Source organism: Dipodomys ordii, unplaced genomic scaffold (genome assembly GCF_000151885.1).
Source record: "Dipodomys ordii isolate 6190 unplaced genomic scaffold, Dord_2.0 Scaffold51, whole genome shotgun sequence".
Taxonomy (NCBI): domain Eukaryota; kingdom Metazoa; phylum Chordata; class Mammalia; order Rodentia; family Heteromyidae; genus Dipodomys; species Dipodomys ordii.
This window is the reverse complement of record NW_012267267.1, coordinates 9474788-9491753: the sequence shown is the minus strand read 5'-3', so window position 1 is coordinate 9491753 and position 16966 is coordinate 9474788. Positions and strand designations below refer to the sequence as shown.

General features: G+C 38.7%; 1 protein-coding gene across 1 annotated transcript in view; it reads left to right on the top strand.

Annotated features, from left to right (window-relative positions):
* Ankrd13c (ankyrin repeat domain 13C) overlaps positions 1-16966 on the top strand; it is a 64082-nt gene that overhangs the window by 8009 nt on the left and 39107 nt on the right. The window contains exons 3-4 of the mRNA XM_013020507.1: positions 13225-13266; positions 15543-15647. Of these exons, the coding sequence (XP_012875961.1) occupies positions 13225-13266; positions 15543-15647 (147 nt within the window). The remainder of the gene's footprint in view (positions 1-13224; positions 13267-15542; positions 15648-16966) is intronic.

Sequence of the window (16966 nt, the reverse complement as noted above, 5' to 3'; positions counted from 1 at the left end):
CCCCCCCCCAAAAAAAAAAGAATTAAGGAAGTAGGATAATTTGTTGAGTGGACATGTTGTGTGTTTATTTTTGTTTATTCTATATATGTCCTTTATGATCCTTTGAAGTTTTTTTCCCTGCACATTGCTTTTGTCGCTGAACTCTTTCATGATGATTGACAGAAAGGAGTAATGTGAAATAGATCTCTTTGAGAAAAGATGCCTTTGAAAGCATGACCTTGCATGAAAAAGAAGAAAAGAGCCTGACCTAAGCTACTGCTGAACAATTTTAACCAGGAATGTACTGAAGTGATGGAATACCTTTAAAGAACATTAGTAAAGCTAGACACCTGTCCCTTATGCTCATAATATTAGCTCCTCTACAGGGTGAAGCCTGAAGGGTTGTAGCTCAAAGGGTAGCATAGGCAGAAAAGTCTTTGAGACTTATTAGCAAAATGCAAGGTTGAGACAAGCAGAGTACTAGTTGTGAGCAGGAAAATAGGTGAGCAGGGAAATAGGTGAGACCAAGTGGCCCTAACTTCAAGCCTTGATGCCCAAAAAAGAATTGTGAGAGCTGGGAAGGTGGCTCAGTGGTAGCGTGCTTGCCTTGCACGTATGAGGCCCTGGGTTCAATTCCTCAGTTTCATATAAGCAGAAAAAGCTGTAAGTGGCACTGTAGCTCAAATGGTAGAGTGCTAGCCTTGAGCTGAAGAGCTGAGGGACAGTGCCCAGGCCGAGTTCAGGCCCCATGACCAACAAAAAAAAAGTAACGTAAATTTTGGCAAAAAAGGGCAGGGCAGCAGAAATAGTTACTTATTGGGTGACATTAAGTCCTAGGTATTTGGGCCTCCTCAGTGAGGCATAAGAATTCTGGAGGACTTAGTGGAAATTGAGTTCTAGATAGTATGGCTGTCCTCAGTTAATGTCATTCCTTTTTTTATTTTTCCTTTTGTTTTGAAACGAGGTTTCACTATGTTCCCTACATTGACCTCCAACTTGCTGTATAATCCAGATTGGTCTTTTTTTTTTTTGGTTCTTATATTGAGCTTTGAACTTAGGGCCTGGGCACTGACCTTGAACTTTTGCTTAAGGCTAGCTCTCTTGCCACTTAAGCCACAATTTTACTTCAGCTTTTTGGTGGTTAATTGAACAAAAGAGTCTTATGAACTTTCCTACTTGGGCTGGCTTCAAATGCAGCGAGTCTCTGATCTTAGTCTCCTGAATAACTAGGATTACGGATGGGAGCTCGTTGCTGGCTCTAGACTGGTCTTGAATTTTTTTTTTTTTTTGGGTCCAGTTGTGGGGCCTGAATTCTGGGCCTGGGCAGCTCTTCAGCTCAAGGCTAGCGCTCTACCACTTGAGCCACAGTGCCACTTCTGGCTTTTTTCTTTTTGCTTATGTGGTGCTGAGGAATCGAACCCAGGGCCTCATGCATGCAAGGCAAGCGCTCTACCACTGAGCCACCTTTCCAGCCCTAGACTGGTCTTGAATTTTTAATTCTCTTGCTCTCAGATTCAGAGTTTTAGTATTATGAGAGTGAGTCATCACCCCTAAGTAATAACATCCACTTTAATGGGGAGAACACTGTTAAGTGATGTACTAGGTTAGAAAATGAGTGGAGTTCCTGGAGAATTGGCTATGGACTAGGTAAACAAACAATGTCCTTCTGTTTCTATATCATTTATTTCTGAGAAATCAGTCTTAGAGCAAGATTGAAATGTCATTTGAAGACTAGCCATATGAAGACTAGAGATGGTATTCTCACTGTGAGGGTTTACTGTGCAGTTAATTGAATTTCACCTGCTCATACCTATTATTTCTTATTGAAATCCAGAAAATTATTCACCAAGCTAGAATGCCATCTCTGTGTTTGGTATCAGATCCAGGTTTGAGGTCCTGCTTCTTTACAAACTTGCTCATGATATTAAGTTATCCTCTAAAATAAGTAGAAGTACTGTAAGGGCACTGTAGTCACAAATGACAGAATATTTAACTCTCAAGGTTTGCATAGCATTAATACCATGTCTTATTCTTGCCTTTGGTGTTAAGTACCCTTCAGCAAAGCCACTGGTTATTTCTCTTTAGACAAGCTAGGGTTATCTTACTGCTCTAAGTCAGCACATTTGGATTCTTGGGTGTGCATACTGAAACTGGGTTTTTAGACCTCAGCCCAAAGTCAGGTGTCACAGGTCTGGCCACCTGCCCCCAATATAGAGATAGTGAAGGTCAGAGAACAGAGGTTTGTTACATGGCAACCATGGGAAGACACCACCATTTCAGGGTACAGATAATGGCTTCAGGTTAAGTAGGAAGAATTGTACAGGGGTTGAGGAAGGTATACATAATTAAAAGAGTCCCAATTTACTGATGTGGCATGGTTGACCCTTATCACAGTGTTTTTTTGTGGGTAGAGTTGTTGTTATCCCATCTTTTCTGGAAAAGAACAGAACTAGGAACGCTAGGTAGTCTGGAGAGTTTTTGGCTCTTTAAGATGATACGAATACATTTCTTGTTTGTGATAACAGTTTTACCTTCCACACTAGATACTTACTGAATTTTCTCTTTCCTAGAATCCAATGTGACTGCATAGGGCCTGAACTAGAGAATGACTTCTGGATAACCTATTCTAGGGTTTGTTTGTATTCCTAGGCCTCAGAAATGACACAAAGCTGTACTCCAGCAGAGCTTATTACCTTCAGATAGATCATACTATTCCTATGGTTTAGCTCTTCAAGTTTGTAATACAAAGAGCACTGTGTTTGAGATATCCTGAGTGACAACCCCTGACTCTATCTTCTGTCCTCATCAAGGCTGTCAAAAGTGCTCTCAGCTTCTTAACCACTGAAACAAAAGTCACTGAAGACTAATGTATGTGGAAGAAAGTGAGCAAGAAGTGTGATTGGCAATTAGGAGATTGGAGGCTTTTAGTGTCTGATACTATTGCAAAGTTGTTGAGGAATTTGCTTTTACTCTGAGCAGTGTGAGGTGAAGTTAGTTGGGTTTATGTAGATGAGTGACATTATCAACTCTGTGTGCTCACGTGTGTGTGTGTGTGTGTGTGTGTGTGTGGTTTGTTTTGTTAGTTTTTGTGTTGGTCCTGGGGCTTGAACTCTGCGGTGTTTAGTTAATTGTAGATAACAGTCTCACAGACTTTCCTGGTCCACCTGTCTGGCTTCTAACCACCATGCGTAGGTCTTAGCCTCCTGAGTAACTAGGATTACAGGTGTGAGCCACTGGTGTCCAGTTACATTGTTGATATTTAATAGCTGCAATCTAGCTACCTTATTAAGCAGAGAAATTGATGAGCAAGGATTAGTATAACTATTACAATAAGTGAGGGTCTAACTAGAAGTGAGATGTTAGAGCTGGGAAGGAGTTAATGAGGGATTGTGTGAGTTTTAGTGAGTAGTACCATTTTTGAGAGGTAATGCTGAAATTCTCCCATTGTACTGCTTGTTTTAATGGGATTTGAATGTAGGGCTATTATTGGCTCTGGTACTGTTTTTATAATAATACTAAGTCATTCTTGTCCTTTTATTTGTGATAGTCTGGAGGTTTGAACTCTAGAGTGTTTGATAGACAGGTGCTCTGTCATTTGAACCTTGCTTCCAGCCCTTTTGATTTTTAATTATTTTTCTGATAGGGTCTTGCGTTTTTGCTCTGGCCTGCCTCCTACCAGACTGTATCTGGGATTACAGGAATGCATCACCACACCTGGTTTGTTTGGTGAGATTAGATCTTAATCTTTTCCCTCTACCCTTGAAACTTGATGCTTGTGGGCTCTATCTCCTGAATGGCTGGGGTAATAGGTGTAAGCCACTAGCTTTCAGCTATTTATTTCTTGCCTTTATGATAGTGCTGAGTTTTCACTGATAGGAAGAAGCAATGTTGGGTACCTGCCTTTTTGCTCTTGGTGACATAATGAAGCACATGCAAGATGCTCTACTAAGTACTAAAGGATAAATAAGAAAACATTTGTGAAATTTAGTTGTAAATTGAATTGGGCCCCTTTTCATGGTCTTCCTGTGTTCCTATTGTGACCTATTCTGCTGTCTACTTCTATGAAATCTTTGGCTTCCACAAATGAGTGAGAACATGGAGTATCAATTTTTCTGTGCTGGGCAATTAGATTTTATAGCTTTCACAAATGAGTGAGAACACAGTATTTGCCTTCCCATTCTATCTACATTGCTTACAAATAACAGAATTTCAATCTTCTTTTCTTTTTTTTTTTTTTGGGGGTCCGGTCGTGGGGCCTGAACTATGGGCCTGGGCGCTGTCCCGCAGCTCTTCAGCTCAAGGCTAGCACTCTACCACTTGAACCACAGTGCCACTTCCGGCTTTTTTTCTTTTTGCTTATGTGGTGCTGAGGAATGGAACCCAGGGCCTCATGCATGCAAGGCAAGCGCTCTACCACTGAGCCACCTTCCCAGCCCTGTATCCTTATTTAAAGGACTTGGTTTTCCCCTTCCCCTCCACAAATTATACCGACATCAAATACAGTGAAAGCAGGGGTTATACTGTGGGGGAGGGACATACAAAGCAACTAAAAAAATAATATTATAAATGTGTTAGAAACAAATGCATGAAAGAAAAAAACATTTAAATACATATCTTAGGGTTCATTTTCCTAACATCACCTTATCTGACCTTTTCTGCTTGACTCATACATATACTAGATATTGTGAGCCTAGTTTTTTAAGGTTATTTTGCTTCAGTGACTTTTGTTTCAGTGGTTAAGAAGCTGAGAGCACTTTTGACAGCCTTGATGAGGACAGAAGATAGAGTCAGGGGTTGTCACTCAGGATATCTCAAACACAGTGCTCTTTGTATTGCAAACTTGAAGAGCTAAACCATAGGAATAAGTATAATCTATCTGAAGGTAATAAGCTCTGCTGGAGTACAGCTTTGTGTCATTTCTGAGGCCTAGGAATACAAACCCTAGAATAGGTTATCCAGAAGTCATTTTGGTTAGTGCCCTCACCCACATATCAGAAATAATGAAAATTATCCAAGTGCTGGTGGCTCACACTTGTAATCTTTGCTATTGTGGAGGCTGAGATCTGAGGAGCATGGTTCCCAGCCAGCCCAACTGGAATAATCTGTGAGACTTACCACCATTAACTAGAAAAAAATCCAGAATTGGAGCAAGTGATTGTCTCAAGTGATAGAGCTCAACTAGCCTGGAACTAAAAAAGCTCTGGGACAGCACCCAGGCCGGGAGTTAAAGACCCAGGGCTTGCACAAACAAATAAAAATCTCTTGGGGAGTTGTTTCTTAGACTTTGTTTTTTATGTAATTAATTAATTAAGCATCCAACATATAATTAAAGATGACTAGCATTATGAGGAAATGCTAACTTGTATGAGAACAGGGGGAAACTAAAGAGAAATAGATCTATCAGGGCTTATTTAGACAGTAAATAAAAATATTTACAGTGCTCTTGAGGAATAAAAGACAAATAGAATATTGTAGTAAAGAACTGAAAATGATAAATATAAAAGATAAATTTAGGTTCTCCAATGGATAAATGCAATAACTAAAGGGGTTAGCAGTTTAGTTGACACCGAAGACAGAATTCATGATCCATGATATAGATCTAAAGAAAGTATCTATCGATTGTATAATAGAAGATGGAAAGGGAATGGAATTTTTGAGAAGAAAAAGCAGTGGAGAGGGGAAGAGAAGTTCCGTATTGCTTGAACTCCAGGAAAGAAGAAACAGAGACTAAATATTTAAAAAGAATTGTTGTGAATTTCCCAAAATTCCTGAAAGATTTTGATTCAGATTCAAGATGGCCAATCTAATCGGAATAAAGAATAGTCTATTTGGCTGAAAATTAAGAACTAAATCTGAAAAGTAGCTAGGAAATAAAAAAAAAGTCATTACTTTCAAAGCAATGATGTAATAAAAACCTTTAGACTACTCAACAAGAAAAGGAACCTATTCTATCACATAGAATGTTGAAGGAAATACTAAGAAGAATTATATACTTAGTACAGTATTCTTTAAGGTAGAAGTCAAATGAACATTTACAAAGGAAAGAAGAATTTGTCACTAACAGAAATAATGAAAATTGTTTTTTACTTACAAGGAAAATGCTTTTGGGGCTGAGGATGTAGCTCAGTAGTAGGCAGCTTGTTTAGGATGCTCAATTACTTGGGTTCCTTCCCAGCATGATAAAATAAAAAAAGTAAAAGATTTAAAATAAAGTTTATTGTAAAACATTTAAAATAGAGGAATTAACAAGGCTCAAGGTAGCTCAAGCCTGTAGTCCTACCTACTCTTGAGGAAACTATCTTTTCTAGAATGTTCCTACTTTTTTTTGGTCGTGGGGCCTGAACTCTGGGCCTGGGCACTGTCCCTCAGCATTTCAGCTCTAGGCTAGTGCTCTACCACTTGAGCCACAGTGCCACTTCTGGCTTTTTTCTTTTTGCTTATGTGATGCTGAGGAATTGAACCCAGGGCCTCAGGCATGCAAGGCAAGCGCTCTACCACTGAGCCAACTTCCCAGCTAGAATGTACCTACTTTGCCCTGGCTCTTGTTAATTAAAAAAAGTATCTGCAAGTAAAGAAAGGAAAAGGAGGAACTGCTTTGGGATAAGGAAGGATATCTGAAAGATGTGGTTTTGTCTTAATTGGTTGTTCCTGGATGGAATTTAGACATACCACAGAAATACATCTCAGATTGTTCTTATAATAGCAATGGGTATAGGTATGTTTTGAGACTGCTTGTGTACTGTTTATTTTATTTCTAGGTTTTTAATGGTCACCTTATGTAAATCCATTTTACAACTAGTCAATCTGTAGTAGAGTGAGAATCTGAGCTCAATCAGTTGGAACAGAGGGGCAGGGTCTGCTGCATTTAGGATAAATGGGGAACAGCCTACTTGCTCAGTGATTTGTTTGCTATAATTTTGGTTGATGGTGTGGTGTACCCTTCTGCAGAAGTACATTTTGCCTTGCTGAGACAATTCAGATTTTTGGTTGATGGTGTGGTGTCCCTTCTGCAGAAGTACATTTTGCCTTGCTGAGACAATTCTTTGTTTTTGTGTCTGTCATTGTGACTCCAGTGGTTCTTGGAGAGTGTATGTATAAATTAGGAGACTGAGATCTGAGCATCAAGGTTCAAAGCCAGCTGTGGCAAGAAAGTCCATGAGACCCTTATCTCTAACAACCAAAAAGCCAGAAAGTGGAGCTCTGGCTAAAGCAGTAGAGCACTAACTTTGAGCATAAAAACTCAGAGGCGGCATCCTGGCCCTTAGTTCAAGCCCCAGGACTAGCATATATTACACAGATCCAAAAGGAATTAGATGGAAGATAAAGACATGCTAGAAGGAATGAAGAGCCATGAAAAGATTAAGCCTAAATGGATATAAACTATAAAGCCCAAAGAAAAACATAAGACTAGATGCTAGTAACTCTTAAGTTTTGATAGAGAGAATGAAGTTGAGTTCTGAAGTCATTGTGTTGCTCTGAATAGGGAGTCAAATACCATTGAACATTAAATTGTGATAGGGCATCCCTGGACCAGCTAGACAAATGAAACTCCATCTTTAGAACAGGACTGCACCCCCAACTAAAGGAATGAGTTCCTCTTGGTTTTGAAGATTTAAGAATAAATGCTACCCCTTCTCAAGGCTATGCTTTGGCTTTTGTTCCTAAGTAATGGTCATACTGCCCTTGCTCAAGGCTTTTGTAACTTTGCTTGGCTTAGAAAGAACCTGCAGGAAAGAACCATTGAGGACTTTCCACCCTTGTGCAAAACAAGAATGTGGGGTTTTTGTTTTTGTTTTTGCTTAAAAAGAGCCTTAAAAACAGGCTTGGGACTGCACTTGGGTGTCCCAAAGGCCCAGTGTAGTTACTGGTTGGTTAATAAAGACTTTCCTTTTGGCTGTATTCTGTGTCCGTGTGGTCCTCTGTAGTGGCTCACCTCATCACAAAGCTTGGATAAATCATAGATGTGTTGTTAACTAGTTCTAGGGATTGCACTGAATATAAAATACAAGCCATATATGCAGTTACATATTTTCTAGTAACCATATACAGAAAATAAAATGAAATTAATTTTAGTGATTTATTTAACCAAACATATCCAAAACATTTCAATAAATTATAAAATCAATTATAAAACATCCTTGAAGTATTTTTCTGCATAGGTGTGTGTGTGTGTGTGTGTGTGTGTGTGTGTGTGTGTTTTGGGGCCTGAACTCTGGGCCTGGGTGCTGTCCCTCAGCTCTTCAGCTCAAGCCTAGCACTCTACCACTTGAGCCATAGCATCACTTTGGCTTTTTCTGCTTATGTGGTGCTAAGGAATTGAACCCAGGGCCTCATGCATGCAAGGCAAGCACTCTACCACTGAAGCCACCTTCCCAGCCTCTGCATAGTATTTTTTAAAATTTATCTTTTTAAAATTTTATTTTTATCTGTTAGTACTTGCATTGTTGAGATATTAACATTTGTTTTTCATGGTAAGTCTTTAAAATCCTACTTGTGACACTTCTCAGTTTGGAATAGTTTCATTTCAAATGTATAGAAACCACATGTAGCTATTGTACAGGGCAAAACAACACTCTCATATGACTGCTAAAAGAATAGTAAAGTTAGAATTATGTATTGTCAGATACATGCAAAAACAAGATGGAATAATAAAAATAGTCCATTTACAAGATATAAGAAAGATGATAAGCCGGGTTCTGGTGACTCATGCCTGTAATCTTAGCTACTCAGGAGGCTGAGATCTGAGGATCACGGTTCACAAAGCCAGCCTGGGATGGAAAAGTGTGTGAGAATCTTTATCTCCAATAAACCACCAGAAAACTGGAAATGGCGCTGTGGCTCATGTGGTGGAGTGCTCCCCTTGAGCTGAATCCCTGAGGGACAGCACCCAGGCCTGGAGGTCATGTCCCACGACTGACACTCCCCCCCCCCCAAAAAAAAAGATGATAATAAGGAACATAAAGTTTCCTTTGAAAGAAACCTTTCAAAGTGAGATGGCCTCATCATCTCACTTGGCTTTCTTGTTCATGGTTGGTGCTTTACCACATAAGTCACATCTGTGGCTATGCTTTTTGCTAGCTACTTTGTAGATGGAATCTTGTAAAATTTTTCTGGGGGCTGGGAAGGTGGCTCAGTGGTAGAGCGCTCGCCTTGTATGCCTGAGGCCCTGGGTTTGATTCCTTAGCACCACATAAGCAAAAAAAAAAAAAAGCAGGAAGTGGTGCTGTGGATCAAGTGGTAGAGTGCTAGCCTTGAGCTGAAGAGCTGAGGGACAGAGCCCAGGCCTAGAGTTCAGGCCCCATGACTGGACCCAAAAAAAAAAATTTTTTTTTTTTTTCTGCCCTGGCTGGCTTGGAGTCATGGCTTTCCAGGTCTCAGCTTCCTAAATAGCTAGGATTATGGATGAGAGCTATTGTCTGGTTAACTTTCTCATCTTTAAAAACAAAAGGTCAATAAAACAAAAAAACTCAGATTTTCCCTGTGTATCCTAGGATAATCTCAAGCTTTCTGTCTTGTATCAACCTGAACTGTTGGGATCACAGGGGTGTGTCAGGATACCCAGATCCTGGTGGTTTTATTTATTTAATTTTTTTTGTCAGTCATGGGCTTTGAATATGGGTCCTGCATGCTGTCCATGAGTTCTTCTGCTCAAAGGTAGTGCTCTACCACTTTGAGCCACAGTGTCACTTTCAATTTTTAGATGAGTCCTACTGACTTGGTTGTTTCTGCTGACTTTGAACCATGATCCTCAGATATCAGCCTCCTGAATAGCTAGGATTAAAGGTGTGAGCCACAAGTGCATGGCCCTGGTGGTTTTATAAGGGTTCTAAAATGTACTGAAAATAAATACCAGAGGCTTTGGCAGGAGCAGAATGAGCATGCCTGTAATCTAACTCCTTATCAGGCTGAGATCTGAGAATCATGGTTTGAAGCCCAACCAGGCAGAAAAGTCCCTGAGAGTCCTATCTCCAATTAACTAGCAAACTATCCAGAAGTAGATGGGTAACTCAAGCCTGGGCTGGCTATGAACCGAGATCCTTAGATCTCAGCCTCCTGAGTAGCTAGGATTACAGGTGTGAGCCACTGGCTCCCAGCTTGATATTTTGAATGTGCATGTGAAACATTTGTCATACATAGATCAAGAAAATAAGCTTTGTTCTGCTTTGAGAGCAGAACAGAGAAGAGGGTCATCTTCAGGCCAATAAAAGCTTCCTTGAATAGATGGGGCTGGGAAAGTGGCTCAGTGGTAGAGCACTTGGCTCGCACGCATGAAGCCCTTGGCTCGATTCCTCAGTACCCCATAAGCAGAAAAAGCCAGAAGTGGCGCTGTGGCTCAAATGGTAGAGCGCTTGCCTTGAGCTGAAGAGCTGAGGGTCAGCCCCTAGGCCCAGAGTTTAAGCCCCAAGACTGACCCCCCCCCAAAAAAAAATGATGTCTGAAAGTGTTACCATATCAGGCAAATGGAGAAGGAATATTTAGGACACATTAACAATATGTGTTATAAAAACTTGAGAAACTAGATTATTGGAGAAATTATGTAGTTTTCATGAGATAAGGAGAGGTAGAAGAAAGGGAAGCATTTATTGGAAACCCTTTATAGCATGTTAAAAGTAAAAAAAAGGATTATTTCTCCTTGCCTCTAATCCAGGCACTCAGAAGGTAGAGGTAGGATAGAGTCTGCTGCCAGGTTGCAAGACCCTGTCTCCAAAAACAGAAACCCAAACAAAAGTCAAATAACAAGGAATATTTCTGATTTTTCAAGTAACACAGACAGGTTTTAATTGTATTTATTTTGTGTGTGTGTTGCTACTGGGGTTTAAATAAACTCTTTTTTATTTCAAGTCTAGCACTTTACCACTTGAGCCATACTTCCACTTCCAGCTTTTTACTGGTATTTAGAAATGAGAATTCCACAAACTGTTCCACTCTGGCTGGTTCTGAACTGGGATCCTCTGATCTCAGCCACCTGAGTAAGCTAAGGAATATAGGTATGATCCACAAAGCCCTTCTCTACCTTGATCTGTTAATATGTTTTGTTTACTTTTTGTGATGACTTTTTGGTCTTGGTGAATTGTCACAGAATGTGAAAGCAAATTTAGGAAGTGTAAATACTTTTCATGTTGTATCTTTTTTTCTTACCTTATATTATGCTTGCCTGTGAAGGTACAGAATAGTTTAACCTAACCCACAGATATTTGCTCACCTGTTATAAATATATTACTGTTTCACATTGTACATGTTTCAGTAGAACATGGTAGAAAAATTTTGTTTTGCTGAATTCCTGATGCAAAAAATTCAGTATTTTAGCATACAGGAATTTTCTTTCGTATATTTGGAAGATAGATACTTGATTTTAACACGTGAAAAAAGCTTACCAGCTTTGTACATAAAATGCCTGGAATGAAATTGCCCTTTTTCTTCATTATTCTAAATTTGGTTTATAATCAACATTTCTAAAACAATACTTTTTTCACTTCCCTTTTTTTTCTTTTTTTGTTTCCTTTTTGTTGGGTCTTGGCGCTTGAATCCTAGGCCTGGGTGCTGTCCCTCAGCTTTTCAGCTCAAGGTTAGCCCTCTACCACTTGAGCCACAGGGCCACTTCTGGTTTTTCTGGTGGCTTATTGAGATAAGAGTCTCACTGACTTTTCTGTCCCAGCCTGTCTTTGAACCGTGATCCTCAGATCTCAGCCTCCTGAGTAGCTAGGATTACAGGTGTGAGCCACCGGTGCCTGGCTATTTTGGAAGGTTTTATTGAGCTGAAATACTTGGGGGAGATTTTACATGTTCTAGAAAGAAACAGTTTAAGTCTATTGATGTTTATCATATGATCATTTATAATGGTTAGCTCATTTTATTGACCAGAATTCTTGATGTGCTTACTTCTGTATTTACGTAAAATTTACTAAGTTTTATTTAAAATTAACTACTTTCAGTGTTTTTGTGCTGTTTCTGGAGCTTGAACTCAAGTCAGTCTGGGCACTGTCCCTGAACTTTTGCTCCAGGCTAGCACTCTACCACTTGAGCCATAGAGCTACTTCGTATGCTTTTCTGTGTATGTGTCACTAAGGCATCAGATCCTGGGCTTCATGCATGCTAGGCAAGCACTCTACCACAAAGTCACATTCCCAGCCCAGCTTGTCTGTTTTTGTTTTGTTTTGTTTGTTTTTTGGTCTGGTAGTGGGGCCTGAACTCTGGGCCTGGGCGCTGTCCCTCAGCTCTTCAGCTCAAGGCTAGTGCTGTACCATTTGAGCCACAGTGCCACTTCTGGCTTTTTTCTTTTTGCTTATGTGGTGCTGAGAAATTGAACCCAGGGCCTCATGCATGCAAGGCAAGCGCTCTACCACTGAGCTACCTTCCCAGCCCTTTGTTTTGTTTTTGTTTTTGTTGGCTGGGAGGCTTGAACTCTGGGCCTGGGCTCTGTCCCTGAGCTCTTCAGCTCAAGGCTAGTGCTTTACCACTTGAACCACAGAGCCACTTCTGCTTTTTTTTGGTGGTTTATTGGAGATGAGAGTCTCACAGACTTTTCTGCCCAGGCTGGCTTTGAAACCGGGATCCTTATTATCTCAGCCTCCTGTGTAGCTAGGATTACAGATGTGAGCCACCAACGTCCGGCTGGCTTATCAGTTTTTAACAAATGAATTATCAAGAACATTTTAGTCTCTAAGCATTGTCTGTTACCATTTTGAATTAATTATTGGGTGATATTGATTACAGCATACAGTCCAAAGTGCATACCTTTTAAGTAATCTTTGCCTTTAGTTTCATCTTTGTAGTATCTGTTTCTTATGTATGTGTTTTGGTGTTTTTGTATTTGTTTAAAGCTGGGATACTAGTTAGTATTGCTTTTGTTTACAGACATACACATTTCTAATAGCAGAAAAAAAATTCTGGACTGGATCTTAATGCTCTCTGTAGTCAAGGATGTGCATATTTAAATAGTTTGCAAAAAGTGGAAAATGGTGGTTTTATTTTAGACTCTATTTAGGGAAGATCTCAAAGATACAGTGAATGAATTTTTAAAAAAATTTTCATGGCGTCATGGAGGAATGTAGGGTACTGAGAAACTCTGGCATACTAGGACTTTGAATTTGCATCCTATAAGCAGTATTTTTATACAGTAATTTTTACAATCATGTTACTTTTGCTTAAAATTGTTCTGTGAAATTTTGTAAGAAGTTAAAACCACACTTAAGTAAAATTGGTTACATTCTATTTTCTAATTTATTTATTTATTTTTAATTTTAGGAAATACTCCTTTACATCTTGCTGTGATGTTAGGAAATAAAGGTTAGTAAATTTTTTTTATGTTTAACTTTGCTTATTACATGTATAGTGAGTTTAAAAATGTCAGGATGAGTCTTATCATTTGTGTTTTATAAAGCTTACCTCATTTGTAATTGAATTTAGGATTTAGTATACTAATATTAATAAATGTTTTCTCTTTTTTTTTCCCATAGCCTCCTTCTGAAGAGAGCTAAGGGAAATCCTGTACTAATCTTACGTCATTTAAAACTTTTTCTCCCTTAGTTTGTTTTTTTCTAGTCTTGGGGCTTGAACTCAGGGCCTGGGCACTGTCCCTGAGCTTCTTTTGCTCAAGGCTTGCACTCTGCCATTTGAGCCACAGTGCCACTTCCAGCTTTTTCTGTGTATGTGGTACTGAGGAATGGAACCCAGGACTTCTTGCATTCTAGGCAAGCACTCTAGCACTAAGCCACATTCCCAGCCTCAGTTGAATATTTGATTTAGCAAATATTTATTTTAGAAGGTTTATTTCTAATTACTAAGGTTTACTAATGTAATGCTTATGAGAACTATCACTTTTAATATGTTTTACATAACTAAATTTTAAAGTCTATTTTGATGCAACTATTGGTTGAACTCATGCCTACTAAGCAAGCATTCTACTACTTGTACTGAGACCCTAGCCTTTTTGTTTTTCAGTTATTTTTCAGATAGGGTCTTTTTGCTCAAGGCTGATTTAAGACTGGGATTATCTTATCTACAGCTCTACCATTGCTTGGATTACTGGGATGATTCGTGTGTCCAGCTTTACTTGTAGAGATTAAAATCTCACCAGTGTTTTTACCTAGGCTGACTTTGAGCCTCAGTCCTGCCAATCTGTTTCCCAAGGGACTGGGATTATAGGTATAAACCACCATACCTGGTAATAAAGTCTTTTACATGATACATAATTATAATAGCACGATTACTTTTTTATTCCCTCCTCTACCAGTTGAGCCACACCTCCAGTCCAGAATTTGTTAGTTTGGAGATAGACTCTTGTGAACTTTTCTGCCCAGGCTTGCTTCAAGCTGTGATGCACAGCTATGTAGGCTTCCTGAGTATCAAGAATGAGTCACTGATTTCTGGCTTTGTATTGGGGTTTGAACTCAAGGCCTTGTGCTTGTTAGGTAAGCACTCCACCACTGGAGTCATACCCATAGTTTATTTTACAAGACTTAGTTTTTAGAGTATCTTCTATTTTGCTCTGGGCTAGCTCTTGTTCATCATCTAATCCTGCAAGATCTTCCTACCACTGCTTCCAGAACAACTGGGATTTTAAATCTGTAGCACTGTTCACTCCCAGCTACATTTTAAAAATTTAAATATATTCCATAATTTTGTTTGTGTGTGTGTGTGTCTATGTGTGTGTGTGTGCACATGCGTTTGCTAATCCTGTGCCTTAAACTGAGGTCTAAGGTCTCTGAGCTTTTTTACTCAAGGCTAGCACTCTGTAACTTGAGCCACAGTTCCATTTCTGGCTTTTGGGGGGGTTAATTGGAGATAAGGGTCTTACAGAATTTCCTGCCTCAGCTAGTTTTGAACTGCAATCCTCAGCTCTCAATTATGAGTACAAGCCATCTTTGATCAGTGTTGCTCCTTTCATCCTCCTCCATCTTTCCCAATCTAACTCATCTCCTCAATTTACTGGGTTCCATTTTTGTATATGTACTTTGAATATTATGTATCCTCTTACTTTATCTCTCTCCATTAATCTGTCCTCCCCTATCCCCTTGATCTCGTGTTTCTATTTTTTTTAAACATTTTCTCAACCTTTAGAAGGGTCTATAAGTTGGATTTCTTTTGATTACTTGGAAGACTGTTCAGATTTTATTTGGAGGGATTTTATTTGGAGGGAGAGTTTTTTCAACTGAAAGAATTACAAAATTTGAAAAATAAGGGTTTATGGAAACATTACAGGTCCTTTTTTGAAGATACATTTTTTTCCCCCTAAAATAAGGATTTTCCATTAGATATTACAGGTATACATGTAAACTAATCTCAAAGTTCCTAGCTTTTAGCTTATAGACACATTCTTAAAATGTTCTTGGACACAATTAATAGTGAATATAATGTTTCTTGTGTACAGAGATTTCACTTTATTGTTAGGTAGGGTGATGCTTTTCAATCATTTGATCTGAAATGATCTGGTTTTGTTTAATTATATGTAGGACAGTATTACACTAATTTGATTTATTAAGCTTTTATATGATATTTATATTTAAGAGATTCCAAAAATTACATATTTCATAATAGTGTTGTTTATGTTATTTTTATTGCAGAATGTGCCCATTTACTTTTGGCTCACAATGCTCCAGTAAAGGTGAAAAATGCTCAGGGATGGAGCCCTCTGGCAGAAGCCATCAGCTATGGAGATAGACAGATGAGTAAGCAATATGAATTACTGTTGTTGATAAACAATCTACAAAGTGATGTGTTGGAAATAATTTTTACTAAGTATAAATTCCTATACTAAATTTTGCAATTTTATATATATATATAAGCTTCTGTATAGATTATTTACAACTTAGGAACTTGCATATTGAACAGTACAAAAATTGAAGGGTCATGTTTAAAAGTATGTGTTTTTCTTTTCCTTGTAGTATTCTACCTTCCTTATTGGTAGTTGAATTTCTGTTTTTGGTTGTCAGTGATAGGGCTTGAAATCAGAGCTTTATTTATTTTTTTTATTTTTTTAAATTTTGGCTCCAACCTGGCACTTTATCTGCTTCTTTTAATGGCTAATTTGGAAATTAGTTTTTTGTATTTTTCTTCTGAGGGGATCTTTGAACCATGATCCTCTGATCTAAGCCTTGTGACTAGCTAGAATTATAGCCATGAACCATCAGCACCTACCTGGTCCTTCTTTTTTTCCTTTTTAATGGTAGTCCGGATTGTAATTTCTGGCAAACTGTTTAACTGTTTGTATTATTAATTGGAGTTAAAAATAATCATGTTGTAATAATGATTATCTACTTTAGCTGGTAGCAGGCTTTGCTGGAAGGGAGCAAGACTTTCGTCTTAAAATGAGTACATTGAAAAACATGGCACAGACTGTTTCATAATATAGAAAATGTTCACTTATTCTACTCCCTTCCTCTTACAAATAAATTTTCTTTTTAACTTTCTGTATGGGTCTTATTTTTGTCAAGTACATCTACTGGATAATTACAAAAAGTTGACTTTAGATAAAGCACAAACTGTGTTGTTTCTTTACAGTTCTAGGCATGATTAACTTTATAAACATAGCTTTGTAGAAGGGAATAAAATAGTTTTATTAGGAAATTGCACATCATGGATATTTCCAGGATGTTAGATGGATTCATTTTTATTTTTTAAAACCTTTTTTCTGTTGGTCATGGGGCTTGAACTCTGGCTGGGCCTGGACTCTGTCCCTGAGCTCTTCAGTTCAAGGCTAGTGCTGTACCACTTGAGCCACAGTGCCACTTCGTTTTCTGGTAGTTTATTGGATGTAAGAGTCTCACAGACTTTCCTGCCCAGGCTAGCTTTGAACTGTGATCCTCATAACTCAGCTTCCTGAGTAGCTAGGATAACAGGTGTGAGCCACCGGTGCCCAGCTTCAAGCTTATTTTGATGCTAAGTTTTGGGTTCTTCTGAATACTTTTGTGTGATTTAGCTCCATATGTAAACCACAGATTATATATATTTGTTGGTTTCCTGAGTTCCTCATACAACTTTTAATGAT